This window comes from Cnephaeus nilssonii (genome assembly GCF_951640355.1).
Source record: "Cnephaeus nilssonii genome assembly, chromosome: 20".
Taxonomy (NCBI): domain Eukaryota; kingdom Metazoa; phylum Chordata; class Mammalia; order Chiroptera; family Vespertilionidae; genus Cnephaeus; species Cnephaeus nilssonii.
The window spans coordinates 37,956,885-37,978,358 of record NC_137091.1 but is presented as its reverse complement, the minus strand read 5'-3'; the positions used below and the strand labels follow the sequence as shown (position 1 = coordinate 37,978,358).

The 21,474-nt window shown below is 51.8% G+C and overlaps 1 protein-coding gene across 1 annotated transcript; it reads right to left on the bottom strand.

Moving 5' to 3' along the window:
- Positions 1–77: 77 nt before the first annotated feature.
- On the bottom strand, positions 78–16,605 carry MAP3K10 (mitogen-activated protein kinase kinase kinase 10). Its single transcript, XM_079799773.1, has 10 exons — positions 15,418–16,605; positions 10,657–10,837; positions 8,608–8,756; positions 7,998–8,173; positions 7,195–7,441; positions 4,705–4,821; positions 2,712–2,883; positions 2,506–2,618; positions 1,489–2,169; positions 78–826 (listed from the first exon to the last, which is right to left on the bottom strand). The coding sequence occupies exons 1-10, from the start codon at positions 16,100–16,102 to the stop codon at positions 504–506; spliced, it is 2,844 nt and encodes a 947-aa protein (XP_079655899.1). The 5' UTR covers positions 16,103–16,605; the 3' UTR covers positions 78–503.
- Between the last annotated feature and the right edge of the window lie 4,869 nt (positions 16,606–21,474).

The window sequence follows — 21,474 nt, the reverse complement described above, 5'->3', positions numbered from 1 at the left end:
CTATGGGGACTGCCCCTACCCCCTCCCCCCCACCTCACTGTGTAACTTTCCTGACTCATGTGTTTGCTGGTAAAGAACTTATCATAACCTCTGTGTGTGATGTTCTTGTGGGAACCAGAGAGGGGACATAGGCTTGGGCCTCACCCTCTGGACCTCAGAAATCCAGAGGGGCCTAGGAGGAAGCAAGGGTGGGTGACAACCCATTGGGGATGAGTCAGGATTAGGGAAAGATACACAGCAAGCATGGCAGGGGGCAGGGGTTACCTTTAATGCTGCATTTTGTGCCAAATCCCCCACATTGCCCTGTCCCTGAGTATCCCTGCCCACCTTCCCCCATGCTGCAGGGCGAGCACAGGGTACAAAGGAATAAATTAAGTGTTCTCCCCACTCCCCTTCCCCAATAAATAGAGTATCCTTCCCAGGGCCTCCCCTGCCTTGTGGCCTGGGGCAGGGCCTGGGGTACTACATTCATGGCTGCCCAGGCAGGTGGCAGTGCGCAGGCCTCAGCGGGTGCCATGGGCCCCACACAGGGGCACTGTACTGTCCTGGCTCTGCCCCTCCATGTCCACGTCAAGCAGTGTGGGCTGCATGCTGGGGGGCCCGGGGCTCTCTGGAATGTCCAGCCTATTGGGAGGCGAGATGCTGAGTGTCCGGCCGAAGGAGACCAGTTTCCTGGGGTCCAGGCAGGGGCGGCTGGCAGCAGGCCGGGGTCTCGGGGTGAAGGTCAGGGTGGTGGGGCGGCCAGGAAACTCGGGGGGCTGGAGGTGGGTGTGAAACAGAGCCTGGGGTTTAGGCAGGTGGGGGAAGTCCAGGGGATCTCGAGGGCCTGGTAAGAGAGGATCAGAGGAGGTGAGTGAGGTGGAGCAGAGGGTGGTATTGAAAAGCCAGGAGCATTGACATGAAAATTGGAATTTCTGACTTTTCTCAAAAAACCTGCTGGAGAAAAAGCCCTCATCCCTCCCAAATCTCTCACACTGGGCTAAGGTCAGACAGAGCTCAGGGCTACGGAGAGGCCTGAGGCATGACAGCATCTCCAAATGGGGATAACAGCACCTCCCACATAGGTGGAGAGTAAGTCAAATAATAACAATGGAGAAACAGCTCAGTGCCTGCTGGGAGGTACCTAACTCCTTTTGTTTCCATCATCTTTGTAGGGTCAACAAAGGCACAGAGAACAGGGCCTGGCGCATGACAGTTGGCTATAATTTTTGTGTTAGCTCTAGTTATTGCTGTCATTAATGTCACCTGCTTGCCCCTGTGGGCATTAGAGTTTGCCACCTCTGCTTCATCCCGTGTCACAGTCACCTGGGGCCCCACAATGCCTCTAGCGGTGAGGGCCAGGGCGACCCAGCCCCTTCCTCCCCCTGCTGAGCAGCAGATGGCCACCTTGGCATCTTAGGGGTGGCAGCTGGACTGGGGCACTGGACCTTGGAAAGGCAGGGAAGAAGGGCCGTTTTCTGCACACCGGGCACAGGGTGCCTCACTCACCAGGGCCGGGGCCTGTGGGCTCTGGCGCCCCCCGCTGCCCTAGCGCCCCGTCCGACGGGGTCCTCCGGTGCCCGCGGTTCACAGCGCGTGTGGCAGTGACTGTGACGTGGGTGGGCGTCAGTGACTGGCGGGGGTCCTTCTTGAAACTCTCCAGCTCCAGATCCACCAGGGGGTTGGTGTTGGGCGAGGGCGCAAGAGGAGAGGGTGTCGGGGAGGGTGCGGCTGGCGCCGCCTCGTCGCTGTCGGAGCGCAGCAGTGAACGCGTGGAGTTGCAGTCGGACACGGAGGACAGCGATACCAGGGTGGCCGAAGGCGCCAGGCCAGGGCCGGCGGGGGCTGCGTTGGGGCGTCCAGGGGAGCGTGCAGGCGGGCTGAGGCCCCGTGGGAAGCGGCCAGCGCGGTGGAAGAAGAGGCTGTCGAGCCATCGCCGCTGCTCCTCACCATCTGCTGCGCGCGCTTCCGCCACGTCAGCGCCCAAGCCCACGGCGCCCAGCAGCGTGGCACAGCTCAGCAGCGCAAATTCGCAGCGCCTCCGCCGGGCGCCTAGCGCGGACCGGGTGGGTGTGGGGGGCAGCGGCGCCCCAGGGGAGGGCTGGGTGGGCAGCGGCACCTCGAGGTAGGCCAGGGTGCTGTGGGGGGAGTGGGGCCCGCTGCTGCTTCCATCTGCCTCCGCGAACTCCTCTGCAACCGGAGAGGGCCGGCACTGGACTCCAGGCGGTCCCTGGGGACTTGGAGGCAAGGGCCTGCCCCCAACGACCCCTCAAACAGCAAGCCCACCAAGTCCTCTAAGCATGGCTTTCGTTTCTACTTCCCCCGAAGCCCCCTGGCCCTGGGAGTGACGCCCACACCCCAGGGGCGGGCTGTCCCCCTTCTGGGAACGCTTTCTACACTCGGGCCCAGTGAAATCCCTCCCTCCCCGAAACCCTGGGGAATGGTAACCCCTTTGTCTTGGCAGTGTCCCCTTCAGCCGGGAGCTGTCCTCTCCCTTCCCCTTTGAAGGCACCCTCATCCTCTTACCCATCTCATTGAGGCTGGCGAAGCCCGGGGCGATGGGGGTGTGTTTGGGGGACTTGCCCAGGTTGGGGGCGCTGGATGACCACTGTTTGCTTCCTTCCCCTAGAGCCTTCAGCCTGCAGGGGAACCAGAGTTGGGGCTGGGTGGTGGGCCTTCTGGTGGCCACGGGCCTGGGGGTGGGGCACGGGGTGGGCTCCAGCCACCAATACCTCTCTTCTTCAGCCTGCTCCTTCTGTAGGGTGGAGCTGGGTCCCCAGGTCCGGCCTTTCTTCTTGCCCCCAACCAGTTCTTCCTTCTTTGGGGGCCCGCTGCGGCCCCAGGTACCACTGCCACTACCACTGCTGCCACTGCTGCCGCCGCCACCACCATCCACAGGAGTCACTGGGCCGAGAAAAGCCACTTGGTTACTGGGTCTTGGAGCGTCTGTCCCCGCTGGGTTCCCAGCTTTACTTTCCCCACCTGGGATTCCTCCTCCACCTGGAAGCTCCAAGGATCTTGGATTCTAACTCCAATCAGGACCCTTCTCTGCTCGAAATCCTTCCACAGCACCCCACTGCCCAGGACGACAGCCCAGCTCCTCAGTCAGCATTCAAGGCCCTTCATGTCATTCCCAGCTGACTTCCTCAGCCTCATTTCCATCACTCCTCACAGCCTCACCCTTCAACCCTCCACTCATTCTCAAATGTTTACTGGGCACCTGTTCTGCCATGACCTGTGGCAGGTGCTGAAGAGTCAGGAGTGGACAGCGCAGACAAACCCCCGGCCCTCAGATGGTCAACGAGACTCCCCACAGGTAAGTCACCTGTGCAGGTGGCAAGTGCTGCAGGGAACATGATGTAGGAAAGGGCCTGGTGGCTGGGGAAGGCTTCACGTGGGAGGAGAAGTCTGAGCAAAGACCAGGTGGTGAGGGAGTCAAGAAGATACAAGGGAGAGGAGCATTTCAGGCAGAGGGAACAGCAAATGCCAAGGCCCTGAGACCGGACAGCACGGAATGTGCACAGAACAGCCAGGAGGCCAGTGTGGCTGGTGTGGAGGGAGGAGAGGGGGAGGAGAGCTGGAGTCGAGATATGCAGGCAGCGGGTGTAAGTGCCATGGTTGGAACCCCATGTCCACAGATTCCCGGGGGGTGCTTTCACACCTCCATGCCTTTGCACAGGCTGTTCCCTTCACCGGGAATTCTTGGCCTTTTCAGGCCCTTCCCTGGCGGGGTTGGCTGCTTGCCCTTCAAGCCTCCAGCTCTGCAGTAGTTTGTTCCCTGGAGAGTCAGAAGGCTGCGTCTTCTCTGTTCCTACCACACTTCGGATGCACCCTGATACCAGGACTGACTCCCCTGCATGGCTGCCATTTGTCTTTGTGTCCCCCATGAGAATGACCTCCAGGCCTGGTACAAAGCTGGTGCCCAAACAGAGGTGTGCAGGAGACAGTGTGTGGGGCAAGGCTGGGGGTGAATGATGGGGCAGAACAGAGTCGGGAGTCAGCCCTATAGCCTCCAATTCATCAGCAAACCCATGCGCCACACCTCTGCCAGGCAGCCCCTACTGTGACCATCTCTCCCTCCAAGGCCCTACCCCGGTTCAGCCCCGTCATCTCACTTGTCCCCTGCGCTCTTACCATGCACATCCCCATGGCAGCCAGAGGGAAAGGTATGTGTTATCACATTGCTGCCTTGCTCACAGCCCTCCAGAGCTCCCTGTCACCTTTAAAGTGAAATCTAGGTTCTTTATTCAGCTCTCCAGGCCCAGCATGATCTGGCCCCTGTTGAACCCCTGACCACAGCTACTGCTCTGCACCCCAGTCATTCTACTCCAGCCAAGTGGCCTTTCGGGCCTACACACATGCCATGCTTGTTCCCGCCCCCGGAACTTTGCCGTGGCTGTTCCCTTTGCCAGGGACACTCTTCCTCCAGATCTCTGCATGTCTCTCTTGCTCCTTACCACCTAGGTCCCTGTTCAAACCCCGGCGCCTCTAACAGGCCCTCCTGACACAGAACAGCAACTCTTCTCTTTTATTCCCTTCCCTGGTTTCCTTTTAGTGCTTATCCCTAAAAAAGTGACCCTGTCTGCTCGCTGATGTGTTGTCTGTTTCTCCCGCATGAGAATGAGGGAGGGGACCCTGCCTGTCTCGTTCCCTGCTTGGTGCAAGGAATGTGCTCAGAGAAGTCTGCTGACTGATGGGTTGGTCAGGACCTTGGGAGATACTCACAGCGAATGGCCCTCAGCCGGGGGATGATGCTGGGGCTTGCGGGGGGGCTGGTCCCATCAGACCCTTTCCGCTTGTCCAAGGTTGGAGAGGCCTGGACTGTGATCTTGTGCTCAAAGCCTGCAAAACAGAAACTTCCCTAAGCAAATGGCTCCATGGGTCACCCGAGCAGTTCCCTGTACAGAAGGGCAGTTCCCTCTAGATTCTAGAGTCTAGAACAGTGGTCGGCAAACTCATTAGTCAACAGAGCCAAATATCAACAGTACAACGATTGAAATTTATTTTGAGAGCCAAATTTTTTAAACTTAAACTTATTCTAACGCCACTTCTTCAAAATAGACTCGCCCAGGCCGTGGTATTTTGTGGAAGAGCCGCACTCAAGGGGCCAAAGAGCCGCATGTGGCTCGCGAGCCGCAGTTTGCCGACCACGGGTCTAGAGGCACAGAAGCAGTGCCACCGTTTTGTATTCTGTAACGCAGTGGTTCTCCAAGTTGGCTCCCAGACTCGCAGCATCAACACTGAGTGGAAGCGTCCTGCAATGCACGTCCCGGCCCTTCCTGCATCAGCGCCTTGAGGGTAAGGCACATCCGTCTAACTGGAGGGACAAGCGCTCCTGGGACCCCGGTACACATTCAGGTTTGAGAGCTGCTGCCCGCACTAAGAACCTAGGCCTGAGTGCCCACTCTGGTGGCATTAGCCACATGTGGCAACTGAGCACTTGAAATGTGGCTTGTACAACCGAGGAACTGGAGAGTTTTACCTTTGTTTATTTAACTGTAATTAACTCTACTTTTAAAGGTGAATATGCAAATTTGGTCATTAGAAACAAGCATGTATGGAACAACTTTGGTGTATAAATCTGCTTTTTCAACATTTTATGAAGTCTAAATGCAGGTCAAGTATTTTTGATGAAAATTCAGCCCTTGGATTGAGATGCACTGTAAATATAAAATACATACTGGATTTCATACACTTAGTATGGAAAAAAGAAGGTATATTCCTTTGACAAGTCTTTCTTGTATTTATTACATGTGAAACCATAACATTTTAGATATATTGGGCTAAATAAATTATTAAAATTTCACTTGTTTCTCTTTCCCGTGTGTGTGTGTGTGTGTGTGTGTGTGTGTGTGTGTGTGTGTATTTTCTTTATTTCAGAGAGGAAGGGAGAGGGAGAGATAGAAACATCAATGATGAAAGAGAATCATTGATTGGCTGCCTCCTGCATGTCCCCAACTGGGGATTGAGCCTGCAACTCCGGCATGTGCCCTGACCCGGAATCCAACTGTGACCCCTTGGTTCATAGGTTGATACTCACCACTGAGCCACATAGACCAGGCTCTTTCCCTTTCTTAATGTAGCTATTAGAAAATTTAAAATCACACATGTGGCTTGCATTTCTGTGAGCTGGTGCTGTTCTAGGCACTGTACTGTGGCTGTAACATCAGAGAGAGACAACCAGCATAATGAGCCTCTGGTATCACCCAGGAAGCAGTCTTTGAAGAAAAAAAAAATCAAACTTAAACGTGAAACTAATTAAGCCTTGAGATCCATGTGAAACCTGTTTGTAGATCAAAAATGGCTGAACATCAGCAATTTCACATGGTTTAACCCCGTGGTCGGCAAACTGCGGCTCGCGAGCCACATGCGGCTCTTTGGCCCCTTGAGTGTGGCTCTTCCACAAAATACCACGGCCTGGGCGAGTCTATTTTGAAGAAGTGGCGTTAGAAGTTTAAGTTTAAAAAATTTGGCTCTCAAAAGAAATTTCAATCGTGGTACTGTTGATATTTGGCTCTGTTGACTAATGAGTTTGCCGACCACTGGAACTTTAACCTAATACCAATTTATAGGAAATTCAGGAGACATAGGGACATGTGAAGTGAAACCCAGGCAATTCAAGCAGCAAAATCTAGACTGTGGGAAATGCTACAGGATAAATGATGTAGCCTCAACAAACTATTGGCAAGGAGGAAAAAGAGGCAGAGTAAAAGATATTAAGCAAATAGTTGGGAGACAAAACTATCAAGTAAGGAAGTGACTGCCCTGAAAGTCAAGATGGGTTACTCTCAGGGGCTGCAGGGCGTTGGAGGGGGTATGTGGAGGGCACCTGGGTGGCTGTAGGGTCTCTGCTTTCATGCGGGTGATTATATATTGCTTTAAGCTGTACAGTTTTTTGGTGGTTTTGTGTGTGTGTGATATTTAGCATTAAAAAATATTTTTTAAAAAAGCCCTAGCTGGTTTGGCTCAATGGATAGAGCATCTGCGGACAGGGTCCTGGGTTTGATTCTGGTCAAGGGCACATGCCCAGGTTGTGGGCTCAATCCCCAGTAGGGGGTGTGCAGGAGGCAACCGATCAATGATTATCTCTCATTGATGTTTCTCTCTCTCACTCTCCCTCTCTGAAATCAATAAAAAATATATTTTAAAAAGTAAAGAAAAAAGGAAGCGATAAGCTCTGGGTTAGGGACGCTCCCAGCTGACAGACAGGAGTACCAGAGGGCAGGCTGATGTGGCTGCCGCCTTCCCGCAGCTTGAGAAGGCGGGTGCGCCTGAAGTTGCCCTTGCGTCTGCGGACACGGGGCTTTTCCTGGCTCAGCTGGCACATCAGCAGGTGCAGCTCCCGCTCCACGATGTCCATCTCACGCTGCGCCAGCTCCTGCTCTCGCCGCCGCAGCTGCTCCTCCTGGCAGCGCTGCTCCTGGGCCGCCCGCAGTAGCTCCTCCTCACGGCTGCGGAGCTCCTGGAGAGGAGAGGGGCTGAGGGAGGGGCTTGGCTTCTCAGCCCCTAGGATGAACCCAGGGCTGAGGGGTCTGGCTGGGCCCTGCCAAGTGTGTCCTGCTTTGTGAGCAAATTGGGGGCACAAAAGTTGGGTGCCAGGGCCGGGGACTGTGTTAGCCCAAAGAAAGAATGTCTTTTTTTTTTTTCTCTTTGATTTTTAATTTTTTAACTCTTCAATTAAGAAAACTTCAAACATCCATGAAAGCAGAGAGAATAGTCTGTCCCCATGCGCCCATCATCCAACAATTGTCTGTACTTTGCAAATCTTCCCCTTCCTTCTCCCCTCTCCCCTCTCATTTTGCTGTAGTATTTAAAACTAATCCCAGATTTCAGGTAGTATCACTTGTAAGTACTTCGGGGCAGGGTGCCTTTTTCTTATTAATCCTAACAGGAGGCTGTCTTTTCTTAAGACAAAAAAAAGGGTCCCTGAGCCCTGGCTCGGAAGGGACTCTACCCCACCCAAGGCATCAGAACTCAGGGGTCTTGTTCCTCCCTCCCACCTTGCCCCTCGCCTTCACCTTCTCCTTGGTTCGGAGGTCATTGAACATGTGCTGAATCTCCAGCTTCCAGTCTTCCTGCAGTGAGTGGAAGGACTCCAGTGGCATCTGGAACAGGGCTGACTGTTCTATGACTTCAAGCTGCTTCAAGATGCTGCCGAAGTCTGGCCGCCCGTGGGGGTCTGGGTCCCAGCACTCTGGGGTGGGAGTGGAGATGTCAGTGGTCATGCTCGGGGGCATCAGCCCGCTCAGTGAAAGGCAGGACTTTAAGGGGCTGTACACAGACAGCTTCCATGGAGCTGAGGGGAAGAAATTCAAACCCAAACTCCTGGCAATATTTCACTCTGAAACTCTGGGACCTGATCTCTGACTGCTGGTAGAATCAAGGATCAGGGAGGGATCCTAGGGCCAATGAATCTTAACAGATTGCCCTCAAGAACTGTGGGCCTGGCCAGAGTAAGGGTCGGGGGTCCATGGAGCCAACTGTGGGGGAGTCATTGTCTGATGGGTCCAGCCCCTTCTCTCTCACTCCTGGGCCGACTGGTATAGATGGGTGTGAAGGGGCGAGGTCTGGACCCACGGGCCCCTGCCACCCAACTGAACCTTCCCTCTCCGTGGGGCCCTGGCTCACCCTCCAGTAGGCGGGCAAAGGGCTCGGGGCATGTGGAGGGGATGGGCAGTGTCAGCTTGTTCATAGCCACGCCATATGCCACAGCCAAGGCGTCGATTTCACGGTAGGGGACCTCACCCGTCAGCAGCTCCCAGAGCAGCACCCCGAAGCTGCAGGTGGGGGAGAGGGAGGGGTGATGCCACAATCCACCCCAATCCTCTTATACCCCAGCCCTGCCTCCAGTTCCCTGGTGCGCCCCCCTCACCCCAACATCCAGCCTGGCCAAAGAGGCCACAACAAGCTAATTTGACCTCCACTGCCCTGATCTCAAATAGGTGTGCTGAGGTTGCTCTCTGATGTCTTGCTTTTGCTCTCTCTTCCCCTGCCCCTGCCTGGAAACCTTCAGTGGGTCCCCCGTGCCCACTGAGCAAATCCACCCTTCTTAGCCCTGACCTTCGGTGACCGCTGCAGCCTCCCCTGTAAGCACTCTCAGCCTGCATATCTACCCAGCTTCATCTTGCAGCCACATTTGAGTTGAACAAGCCCTGTTCTTCCTAACATCTGGCCTTTGCACAGGCTGTTCCCTTTGCCAAGAACACTTTTCCCTTTGTGTAACTGTCCCTTAAGTCTCAGCTCAGGTGCTCCCTCTCCCAGGAAGCCTTTCCATGCAAGGTGGAGGAACATAAGAGTGGCTTATAATTAGAGGCGGCATGATCCTCCACCTTTCCTATGTCCCTGGAAACCTGTGGGGATGTCTGATTGTCACAGTGACCGGGGAGTGCTACTGATGTTGGGCTGCTTCGAACCATGGATTCCTTTGTCCTGAAAAGTACAGGACAGTAATGCACAAGCAAGAATTATCCTGCTAATGTCAACGACACCCCCATTAAGGAGCCCTGACATAGGACCTTGGATCTCTAACACTGTATCAGTCTTGGCTTCACATGACAGCAAAAACTTCAGCTTTGTTTTTATTTTGGGGTTTCTGTTCCTCGCCGCTGAAACCTGGCTCTGCTAAATGTCTGGGACCCCAAATGAATGCCTGGGTTAAAAACTTTGCTGCCGCCACAAAGTCTTGTTGGCGATGGCAACAGCCTCCTCACTGGCCTCTCACTCCCATTCCTTCCCCTACAATCCATCTCCCACCCTACAACTGGAGGCAGCCTTTCCAAGGCGGAACCAGATCGCATCATTCATAAATGCCTCTAATGGCGCTCCATTATGCTTAGAATAAAACCTGAGTCTGGTGCCTCATCCAAGAAGCCCTCCAGCTCTCGTTCCGTCATTTCCTACCCCTTTCCTCCTTGTCTGCTCTAGCCAACCGCGCAGGGCCTCGTAGCTGTTTCTGGTTCCACTGATCTTATTCTCACCGCAGCACCTCCTTTGTGTGAGCTGTTCCCTCTGCCTGGGAAGCTTCTTCCCCCAAACTCTGCACAGTTGGCTCTGTCTTGTCATCCAGGATGCAGCTCAAATATCACTTCTCATAAAAGCCTTCTGCAAGAAGTCCTCCAGCCTTCAGAGTTCTTTTCCGTCAACCTCCTGGCTCATAATGCTATCTGATACTTTTTCTGGTGAATTAACTTATCTTTTAATATTACTTTACAATTTTCTTAAAAACAGCCTTTTTTTTCAGCTTCTCGTGTACTTGTTTACTATCCCTGCAAGCAGGGAATGTGTCTGCTTTTATTTCTGCTGTATCCCTAGCACCCAGCGCAGTTGGATGGATGGGCGCATGCATGAATGGTTGTCTCCAAAGGTCTCAGCTTCCTGTTTGACAAGTTGGGGCTGTGTAATGGATGGTGTCTGAAGGGCCTTTAGTGCTGACAACATCAATCTATACATCTTTGCTTTTGTTTTTTTGTGTTTGTGTTTTACTGCAATACAAGGCCTCCTCAGCTGCCACTTTGGCTATCCGAGCAGAGACCTGCTTTGGTGCCTGTCTATTGGTCTGACTGGCCAGGACTTTGCCGGGCCCAGAACCTGGCTTCAGTGGGAGACTGTCCCTCCAATTCTGCCCGCACCCCTGCTCACTCCCCCATTTCCAAGAGGCCTCCCAAGCCCCATCAGCACCTCCAGACGTCACTGCTTTTGGAGAAGAGGGAGAGACGAATAACCTCCGGGGCCATCCAGGCGTAAGTCCCCGCAGCGCTCATTTTGGTGGTCTTGTGCCACTCTCGGGCGAGGCCGAAGTCCGTGATCTTGAGCACCGTGTCCGCGAGGTTGTGGTTCTCGATGGCCTCCAGGATAAGGACTGTGGGTTAGGGAGAAAGGGGTCACCCCAGATCTGGTGGGCTGTAGACTGCATGTCCTGGCCCTGCCTCAGCTGGACTTCTTTTTACTTGTTTTCTGTCCCCCACCTCAATTGGCCGGTCTAATCCCTACAGCTTCCAGGAGTACTTCTTGACTCCATCCTGGACGCTGGGGAGCTCAGTAAAAGGTCGATGGCCAAGGCCTTGGTTCGCCTTGGTCCAGGCCTTGAATTCCCAACCTCCCCAGAAGTAGAAGCTACAAACCATGAGCCAAAGGGATGAACAAGGTTTCCTTTGTCTTTGTCATCCCTGCGGTCACTGCACTCATGGCCCCAATTCTACTCCTTTCTGTGCATACTCTTTGCCACATGACTTCGCAAATCTTCCCACTAAAGACGAAGAGTGCATTTCCCCATCCTTTCCTCTGGGTTGGCCATGTGACTTGCTTTAGCCAGTAGAGTGAGGCAGAAGTGAGGGTGCCAAGCCTAGGCCCTAAGTGACCTCGTGTGCCGGTGCCCTCTTGCACTTCTGACATCAGCAGAACATGCCTTGCTGGTCCAAGGAAGATGAGAGGTCCTCAGAGCAAAGCCTCTCCAGCTGATGCCGCCTGCATCATTTACCCTCCAGCTGGCCTGCTAGTGCATGAGCAGTAATAAATGACAAGGAGTTTGAAGGCACTGAGTTTTTGGGGTGGTTTGTTACACAACAGTATTGTGACAAAATTTGACTGATATATTCCCCAAGCACACCAAATGGTTCCAACTTACTTGCTGTCTACCGTCAATACTAATAATAATAATCATGGCTGGTGTTTATCAGGACACTATTATGTGGCAGGCACAGTGCTAAGCACCCCAAGAATTACATGAAGTGTTTCACTTATATTCATTTCATTATATTCATTTACATAAATTAACTAGCAAGCAACCCATTTTGCTGACTAGCAAACCAAGGCTCAGAGCAATGAGGTCACTTGGCCAAGATCACACAGCTTAAAAATGGTGAGGTAAAGCCCAGATGTGTCATCAAAGCCCCATCTTTTAACTGCTATGATATTCTACTACCTTCTATCAAACAAAGGCCCCAAAGTGTACAGTGTACAGCCTGGGTTGGAATTACAGCTCTGCCACTTATTAGCTGCATAACCTTGTATAATTTATTTTTATTAACACTAAGATTTCTCCTCTCTTTATATGGGGATGATAATAATAATAGTATTTACCTTACAGGGTTGTAGCAAAGATTTCTTGCCTGAAGCAACAGTAGGTCCTTTAAGAGTGTTAGCTATTACTGTTAGTGTGTGATGCCACCATAATTGTTTCTTATTTCTCCACCTTTTTCTTTGACCCTTCCCAGTTACTTCTCCAGTCACAATAACAATGAGGTAATTCTACCATCATGTCCATTTGGCAGATGAAGAAACTGGGGGTTAGAGAGATCAGTACATTTCCCAAGGTCACATAGCTGGTAATCTTGTCAATATTTTAAAGCCTGATTCAAATGCCACCTCCTCCTGGCAGCCTCTCGTGACTCTCTAGCCTGTGACTCCAACTACTAGAAATACTCCCTTCTTGGGTCCCCACCGCTCCTGTTTGTGGAGTGATCCTGTGACAGAGGGAACAATCCCATGGTCATACACTTTATTTCTGTACCTTCCAGGCTGGGCCTAAATCAGTTCCCTTTAAAAAAATATATCTGATCATGTCATTCCCCTGCTTAAAACCTTCTAATGGCATCCACTACATTGAATAAAATGCCCAAAGTCTTCACCATAGCCCCCAAGGTCAACAGGATCTGGCCCCTGCCTACCTTTCCACCTTTGCCTTATTCCTACTCTTGCAACCCCTTGGGTCTTGCAGTCTCTCTAACAAGGCACACTCTTTCCCTCCTCATGTCCTCTGCCCTGCCCACGTCTTTGTCAGGCTGGATCCTTTTGGTTCAGGTCTCTGTCCAAATGTTGGCTTCCCTGACCGGCTGAGAGCTCTCTGCCCCATCCTTAATCTGCTTTATTTCCTTCGGAGCTGGGTACTCTCTGAAACTTTATCTAAATATCAATCACTGGTGTGAGTCAGTGGTTGAACACTGACCTATGAACCAGGAGGACACGGTCAGGGCACATGCCCGGGTTGTGGGCTCGAGCCCCAGTAGGGGACATGCAGGTGGCAGCCAATCAATCATTCTCTCTCATCATTGATGTTTCTCGCTCTCCCTCTCCCTTCCTCTCTGAAATAAATTAAAAATATTTTTAGCCCTAGCCGGTTTGGCTCGGTGGATAGAGCGTTGGCCTGCGGACTGAAGGGTCCCAGGTTCGATTCCGGTCAAGGGCATGTACCTTGGTTACGGGCACATCCCCAGTGGGGAGTGTGCAGGAGGCAACTGATTGATGTTTCTAATTCTCTGTTTCTCTCTCATCGATGTTTCTAACTCTCTATCTCTCTCCCTTCCTCTCTGTAAAATACCAATAAAGTAATTTAAAAATATACATATTTTTAAGAATTTATAAATATCGCCCTGGCCGGTTTTGCTCAGTGGATAGAGCGTCAGCCTGGGGACTGAAGGGTCCCAGGTTCGATTCTGGTCAAGGGCATGTACCTTGGTTGCGCGCACATCCCAGTGAGGAGTGTGCAGGAGGCAGCTGATCGATGTTTCTCTCTCATCAATGTTTCTAACTCTCTATCCCTCTCCCTTCCTCTCTGTAAAAAATCAATAAAAATATTTTTAAAAAATTATAAATATCAATCACTTATTTCTGTTCACTAGACTGTAACTTCCATAAGGGGGGAATCTTGCCTTGTTCACTTCTGTAATCCCCGACCTCGGACAGTGCCTAGTATGCTTAATTCTGCTTAAGAATTATTGGTTGAAAGAACCAATGCGTGCGATACATCAGATGAGGAGCTCCTTAGGGAAGGATGACTGGGGGAAGCTGTGCTGTGGAGGCCGTATCCTCTGTCTCAGGCATGGAGCAGGCCCATTGCCGGAGCAGGAAGTCCTGGCCTAGAGTCTTACCAACCCTCTGTTCAGGTGGCACTGGCTACACAAAAACTTGGGGGTGTGGGAGCGGTGTCTTTATACCCAGCTGCAGGCTGTGAAATCAGCAGGGGTGAGGAAGAACCTAGAAGGTGCCCTAGCCTTCAAGAGGAGCATGCCCGTAGTCCTGCCTCCATTTACCCAGCGTTTCAGAGGAGTAGAGCTCGAGCATCTATGAAGGCAGGGACCATCTATGTCTTGCTTCATCCCCCAGCCATGGCTCAGGGCTTGGCACACCTTGAACCCTTGGTAGCTCTCTGTTGAGTCTATGAATGCCAGGCCTGGGAGGTAAGGAAGACTCACCTCTCTGTTCTAGGTGGTGGTGGGGGCATAGCAACAAACTTATCAAAAATAGTGGGATGGATTCAAACAAATTTCAAGACATAGAATTGACAGGGATCAGAAATAGATGAGATGTGAGGGTTAAGGGGAGCCCTTCACAGTTCACGTGAGGGCAGGGAACATGCTGGTCTCATTTCTCATTGGTCCCTCTAGCTTAGCACATGATCCAGCCCAGTAAACACCAAACTAAAGAATGAATAAATAAATGCAGAAATGAGAGGAAGTGAGAAGGGACGGAGGAAGATAGGAGAGGAGGATTTTGCCCCTGCTGTATCCGTAAGACCCACAACAGGGTCTGGCATACAACAGGTGCTCCTGAAATCTCTGAGAATGAATGAAATCTCTTGTTTGTAGGTATTATTAGGGCAGAAATCATGGCCATCTTTGTCCCTGCTTTGCTCCTACACGATAGGTGCTCAGTGAATATTTGCTGACATCACGAGAAGCTCCTTGATCTAGATGTGGGTCCTTGGGAACCTTCCCTTCTACCAGGCCTCGGTCCTCATTCAACAACCAATCAACTTCTGAGAGCCCGTGATAGGCCTGGCAGCCCGGAAGCTTTTACATAAGGCACATTCCTTTTCCTCCTTCCTCATCTTTTCCAGTTTGCCTCAGCTAGCTGGACCAGAGGCATAGGAGGACTCCAGCAGGGGCAATTTTGCCTCCCAGGGGACACTGGGCAATGTCTGGAGACATTTTTGCTTTTCATAACTGGAGGTGGGGTTGGAGCGAGGAATGCCTCGTGGCATCTAGTGGGTAGAGACCAAGGAGGCTGCTCAACAACCTACCACACACAAGACGGACCCTATGATCACCCTCCCCAGGCGTCCGTCACTAGTGCCAATGTTGAGAAACCCTCACTCTAGGCCAGGTTCTCTCTGTCTCTGGTGGATTCTGGTGTCCTGGTTGGGCAGGGGTGCCTTGAGGGCATTCCTGTTCACACTGGGAATGCAGGGTCTGTCACAGTGTTTACAGATACATATCTATTGAGCTACTGTGACTCTAGCCTGGGAGGCAGGGAGTCCTTCAACCTTCCTGAGCCACCCTTTCCTCCCTTCATGGGGCAAGGCCTGTCTCCCCCGGCTCTGAAGGTTTACTGCTGCACCTTCTTGTCCCCGGCAGTGTTTGCTGGTATTCCCATTTCCCACCACCTAGCCTTGGCCTCCTAAAGCTCTATGGAAGCAGGTTTGGGGGGGATGACACCACTTACTGTTGATGGACTTGAGGTCCCGGTGGATGATGGGCACAGGGGCATCATTGTGTAGGTAGTTCATGCCCCGGGCCACCTGCACAGCCCAGTTGACCAGTACATGAGGGGGCACCCGGCGACCTGCCAGCACCCTGCTCAGTGCGCCCCCCCTGGCATACTCCATCACCAGGCAGAGGTGTGGGGGGCTGAGGCAGGCGCCCCTGAGGGCAATGATGTTGGGGTGCCGAAGAGCTCCGAAGAGCCGGGCCTCTTGGCGCACCTGCTCTGCGGTCACTGCCGGGTCCTGCTCAGGGTCCAGCCTGGCGGCCTTGACGGCCACCTCCTCGCCACGCCATAGGGCCCGATAGACCTTGCCAAAGCCCCCGACACCGATGATCTCCTCTAGCCGCAGCTCGTGGAAGGGGATCTCCTGGGGCAGCTGGAGGCCGGCGGGCGCGGCGGGCGCGGCGGGGGCCACGTAGTTGCTGGGGAAGACGCCCACACGGCCGCTGGGGAGCTGCCCGGTCCACCAGCCCTCGTCGCCCGACACCGCACAGTCCTGGGAAAGCACCTGGACGCGGTCGCCCCTCCGCAGGGTCAGCTCCTCGTCGCCCGTCGCCTCGTAGTCGAACACCGCGGTCCAGACGGGCCCCGCGGGGGTGGTGCCCCACTCCTCAGCCGCCGCGCCCCCCTCCGCTTCCTCCATGGGGGAGGGGCGGGGGCTGCGGAGGCCGCTCACACGGGCTGCCCGCGGGATGCAGAGGGCAGGCCCCGGCGGCCGGGGTGGGGGGCAGTCCCTGCAGGTGCTAGGGGGCTCCTGGGGGCCATGGCTGGGGGCCCTCCGCAGGAGCAGGAAGAAGCCGCTCTGATTCAGCTGTCCACTGGTCCCCCTCAAACGTCAGGGCGCTAAGAAGGCCTAGCCGCCCGGCCCCCGAATTCCTTCCGGGGCCCGCCGGTGGGGGACGAGGGCGAGGGCAGCAGGCAGCCCCCTTCCCGGCGCCTCTCACCCCGCGAAGCACCACCGGCGGCCCCCGGCTCCGCATCCCGGGCCACAACTGCCGGGCGGGGCGGGAGTGGCGGGGCCCGTGGGGCGCCCGCCCCGCCCGGGACGGGGTGGCGCGCCCCTAGGCTTCCTCACGCGCGGGATGGCCCGGCGGACCCCATCTTTTGCACCAGCCTCCGGGTGGGCCCCGGCCCCGGCCCCCGCCCCCGCCCGCGTCCCCGCCCCCGGCCCCGCCCGCGCCGCTTCCCCGGGCCGCGGGCGGTGCCTGAGTGACGTGATCGTCGCCGCCGCGGTGCCGCCTGGGAGTTGTAGTCTCCCGCCGCGCGGCTTCGAGGCCCGCCCCTGTCCCTTAGCCCCCAGAACCCCGCTGCCAGCCGCGGGCCGCTGTGGGAATTTTGTGGGTCGAAGGAACCCTCCGGGGGAGAAATTTGACTTCGGATCTTCCCTGGGACCCGGTAGCCGGACGTCTGAAGGAGAGCAAAAGCACTGGAGGCCTCACAGACCCTGCGGGGGGCCGGGGTCCAAGGTGGGGTGATGGTGACGGATGCCCTTCGCAAAGCGAAAGATAGGAGCTGCGTAAATAATGGTTACTGCCTCTAGCCTCTTAACGAAGCAAGGACGCGGTCCCCGCGGGACGGCCGCTTGCGCGGGGCGGGGCGGGGGGGGTGCCGAAGTGCACGCGGGGAAATGTAGTCCGCGCTCGGACCCGCACAGCGGGAGGCAGCCCACAAACCTCGGTTTCCGAGTCAGGCCGATGGTGAGGCCTCGGAGGGCAAGACAGGGCTGGGAGGATGTGTTTACTGCCCCTGGGGATAACACAGCCACCTCTGCCTTCTTCTCCAGCTATGGTCTCCTCTACCTCCGCAGTCAGCACTCATACCCTGGACAATCCTCTTCTCCCATAAAAGGAACTTCGACTGAAGCAGTGGTCGGCAAACTGCGGCTCGCGAGCCCCTTGAGTGTGGCTCTTCCACAAAATACCACGTGCGGGCGCGCACGTACAGTGCGATTGAAACTTCGTGGCCCATGTGCAGAAGTCGGTTTTCGGCCTGGGCGAGTCTATTTTGAAGAAGTGGCGTTAGAACACTCAAGGGGCCAAAGAGCCGCATGTGGCTCGAGAGCCACGGTTTGCCGACCACTGGACTGAGGGTTTGGGGGTGGAGAGGGCTTAATGTACAACTTGTGCTTTGCATGCTTGGTATCATTAAATCTTTGCAAAGGCCCCATTTTACAGATGACGAATAGAGGAATGAAGTCCAGGTCCAGAACTATAAACGACAAGGCAAGAATCAAAGGCAGATTTTTAAATTAGAAAACAAAAACATGATTAAAAATGCCATTCCACAGCTAATCAATGATTCTCTCTCATTATTGATGTTTCTATCTCTCCCTCTCCCTTCCTCTCTGAAACCAATAAATAAAAATAAAAATGCCATCACAATTGTTTTATTTTATTTATGTTTAATTTTATTTTTTGATTAAATATTAGCTTCAGGTGTACAGCATAGCGATAAACACTCAAATAGGTTACAAAGTGTTCCCTCTGATAATTCAAGTGCTGGCATCTCTGAGGGCAGGCAGTCAATTAGCATATCCCTCCTTATTGGCTGTGGATGCTGCCATCTTTCCAACGGCATGAGGGTCAATTAGCATATTCCCTCTTTATTAGATAGGATGGAATGCATTTATTGCATTGTTAATGTTTGCTTACTAAAACCCACTTGATGATGTTTTATTTTTATTTTTAATACATTATTTTATTTTCTTACCTAATATTTTATTTAGGAAGTGTATGTACATTTAGACAGTCAAATGAGCCTCTAATATTCTTTCCCCAAATTGTCCCTATTTGGTCTAGGAATCAAGGATATACCAGCTTCATAAAATAATTTTTTTTTCTCCTGTAATGATTTGTATGTTGCAGGTGCTATTTGTTTCTTGAAGGTTTGGTGGAACTCCCTTGTTAAACCTTCTGGAGCTCCTTTTAATTAAAATTTCAAGGTCTTTAATAGTTATCGGCCTAGCCATAGTTTCCTGTTTTCTCTTATTTCAGTACTGGCATTTTCTATGCTTGCAGAAATTTATCCATTTTGTCAAGATTTTGAAATGTATTCGTTTATATATTTCAAAATTTTATTTTATTATTTTAATATATTTTTATTGATTTCAGAGAGGCAGGGAGAGGGAAAGAGAGATAGAAACATCAATGATGAGAAAGAGTCATTGATCAGCTGCCTCCTGCACTCCCCCAACTGGGGATCAAGCTGCAACCCCAGGCATGTGCGCTGACAGGGAATCTGACCATGACCTCCTGATTCATAGGTTGATGCTCAACTGCTGAGCCATACCAGCTGGGCTATTTTATTATTTAAAAATATTTATATCTGTATCAGTCAGGGCTTGGTCAGAAAAAGAAAAATGAAACTGAACCAATCAATTTACTAGTAGCAGCAGACAGACTTCAACATAAGGAGTTGGTTAAGTTGATGCTGAGATGACAAAGTGGGAATATGTACTAACCAAAGATAATAAATGCAGAAGTCAGTTTTCATTCCCTAAGCCTGGGCAACAAAGGAATGAGGTTGGGATATTGAATCTAGAAGGCTGAATGGATACTCCTGTAGAGCCAAGACCCAGACCTCTGACAAGGGGCCATCAGACAGCTGGTACTGGTATGTCGGGGACAGAACATGAGACTGAGAGAATGGAGAAAACAGGAGGCCACTGCCACTGTGAGGGGGGAGAACCATGGGATGATGCAGACAGGAACAGAGAGCAAAACAGGAAGCAGCAGGAACTTTTCTTGTCTCTTTCTGTGCTCTCTTTTGGCAAAATCTAATAGGGAGCCATCTGGCAAAGGAGAAATGTGATTTGTAGACTCCCAGCCTCAGCAACACAAAGCCCAGTATAAATGGGTGAGGTTGGGCTAAGAAACAATGAATTAGTAACCTATACAGTCCATCCATCCTTTTGACTACTCAGCATCCATACATACCTTTCTATACATAGTTGATCTTCCATTTAACAACCATACAATGTCATATTTCACCTAACCTTGAACAAAGAAGCTTTCATCTGCTCCCCAGTTCTCCAGTCATTCTACCTACCCTTGTTTCATTTTCTCTATTATTTTCCTTAAGCTTCTTGCCTTTGTTTGGCCCAAGTCTCCTCCCAACAAATCCATTTCCCCTCTCTACTATATTGAAAGTTTTATACTTAGTTTCTCTTCATTTGGTGGTTACTCTAACATTATGTGTATTTAACAAAATCCTCTCCATTTATAAGTTCTTTGACTGTGGTTCTTTTTTTTTAACACTAACATTTGACATTATTGCTGTACTTTAAAGAATCTTTATTGTTGAAAGTATTACATATGGGAGAAACCAAGATGGCGGCATAGGTAAACACCTAAACTGCTGCCTCACACAACAATTTCAAAACTACAACTAAAAGACAAAATGGACATCATTCAGAACCACAGGAAGGCTGGCTGAGTGGAAATTCTACAACTAGAAGGAAAAAGAAAAGCACATTGAGACTCAGAGGAGCTGCAGGAGGCAGAGGTACTGAGATGCGCGCGAGCGCGCAGAAAAGGCTGGCAACTGAGTATGCAGCTGGCTTTCTCAAGCGGGAGGGAGACAAAAGCTCCCGACAGCTCTGAACTCCAGTTCCGGGCGAGACTCTGGGGATCCAGACTCATACGGGGTGAAACTGGATTGTCTGGCAGTGGGCAGAACTCAAGGGTGGCTTTCTCTCAGAGATGCTTGCAGCAATTACCGAAGGACACTGAGACCCAGGGGCCTATTAGGGTAGGGCTGACGGGAAACCAATGCTGTCTGCTCCTCCCTGAGACTCTGCCCCATCCAAGCTGAGCACAGAGGCTTTTGCAAGTCTTGTCTCATAAGGGTGTCGCCAGCACAGAAGTTCTCCAGCATAGACACAGCTGATCCTCACAGCCAATTGGCCTGGAGGTCAATTCCTCCCAGTGATACCAACAACAATCAAGGCTTAACTACAACAAGACTGTGCACACAGCCCACAAAGGAGTGCACCAAGAGTGTCTACCTCAGGTAACTGGGGAGGCTGAGCCACTGGGCCCTATAGGACACCTAGCACACAAAGCCACTCTATCAACACAGGGAAGCAGCCAAAATGCGGAGACAAAAAAACAGATCACAAATGAAAGAAATGGAGGAAAGCAATCAACTAGATATAGAGTTCAAAATCATGGTTATAAGGTTTTTCAAGAATTTTCTAGAAAAGGCCGATAAATTTAGTGAGACCCTCAAGGATATGAAAAAGGACCAATTAGAAATTAAGCATACACTGACTGAAATAAAAAATATTATACAGAGATCTAACAGCAGACTAGAGGATTACAAGAATCAAGTCAAAGATTTGAAATACAAAGAAGCAAAAAACACTCAACCAGAAAAGCAAAAAGAAAAAAGAATCCAAAAATATGAAGATAGTGTAAGGAGCCTCTGGGACAACTTCAAGCGTACCAACATCTGAATTATGGGGGTGCCAGAAGAAGAGAGAGAGCAAGATACTGAAAACCTATTTGAAGAAATAATGACCAAAAACTTCCCCTGCCTGGTGAAAGAAATAGACTTACAAGTCCAGGAATCACAGAGAACCCCAAACAAAAGGAATCCAAAGAGGACCACACCAAGACACATCATAATTAAAATGCCAAGAGCAAAAGACAAAGAGAGAATATTAAAAGCAGAAAAGCAGTTAGTTACATACAAGGGAGCACCCATACGATTGTCAGCGCATTTCTCAACAGAAACTATGCAGGCCAGACGGGAGTGGCAAGAAATATTCAAAGTGATGAATAGCAAGAAGCTACAACCAAGATTACTCTACCCAGCAAAGCTATCATTCATAATTGAAGGGCAGATAAAGAGCTTCACAGATAAGAAAAAGCTAAAGGAGTTCATCACCACCAAACCAGTATTATATGAAATGCTGAAAGGTATTCTTTAAGAAGAGGAAGAAGAAAAAAAAGGTAAAGATAAACATTATGAACAACAAATACATATCTATCAATTCTAAAAATCAAGTGAATA

Bases quoted from the DNA above. Each gene is read 5' to 3' on its own strand.
- MAP3K10 (XM_079799773.1), bottom strand. From the start codon at position 16,102: ATGGAGGAAGCGGAGGGGGGCGCGGCGGCTGAGGAGTGGGGCACCACC. The intron at 10,838-15,417 runs GTAAGTGGTGTC...CCTAACCCACAG, and splicing joins GGACCTCAAGTCCATCAACA to TCCTTATCCTGGAGGCCATC. The intron at 2,619-2,711 runs GTATTGGTGGCT...GTTCCCCTGCAG, and splicing joins GAGCAGGCTGAAGAAGAGAG to GCTGAAGGCTCTAGGGGAAG.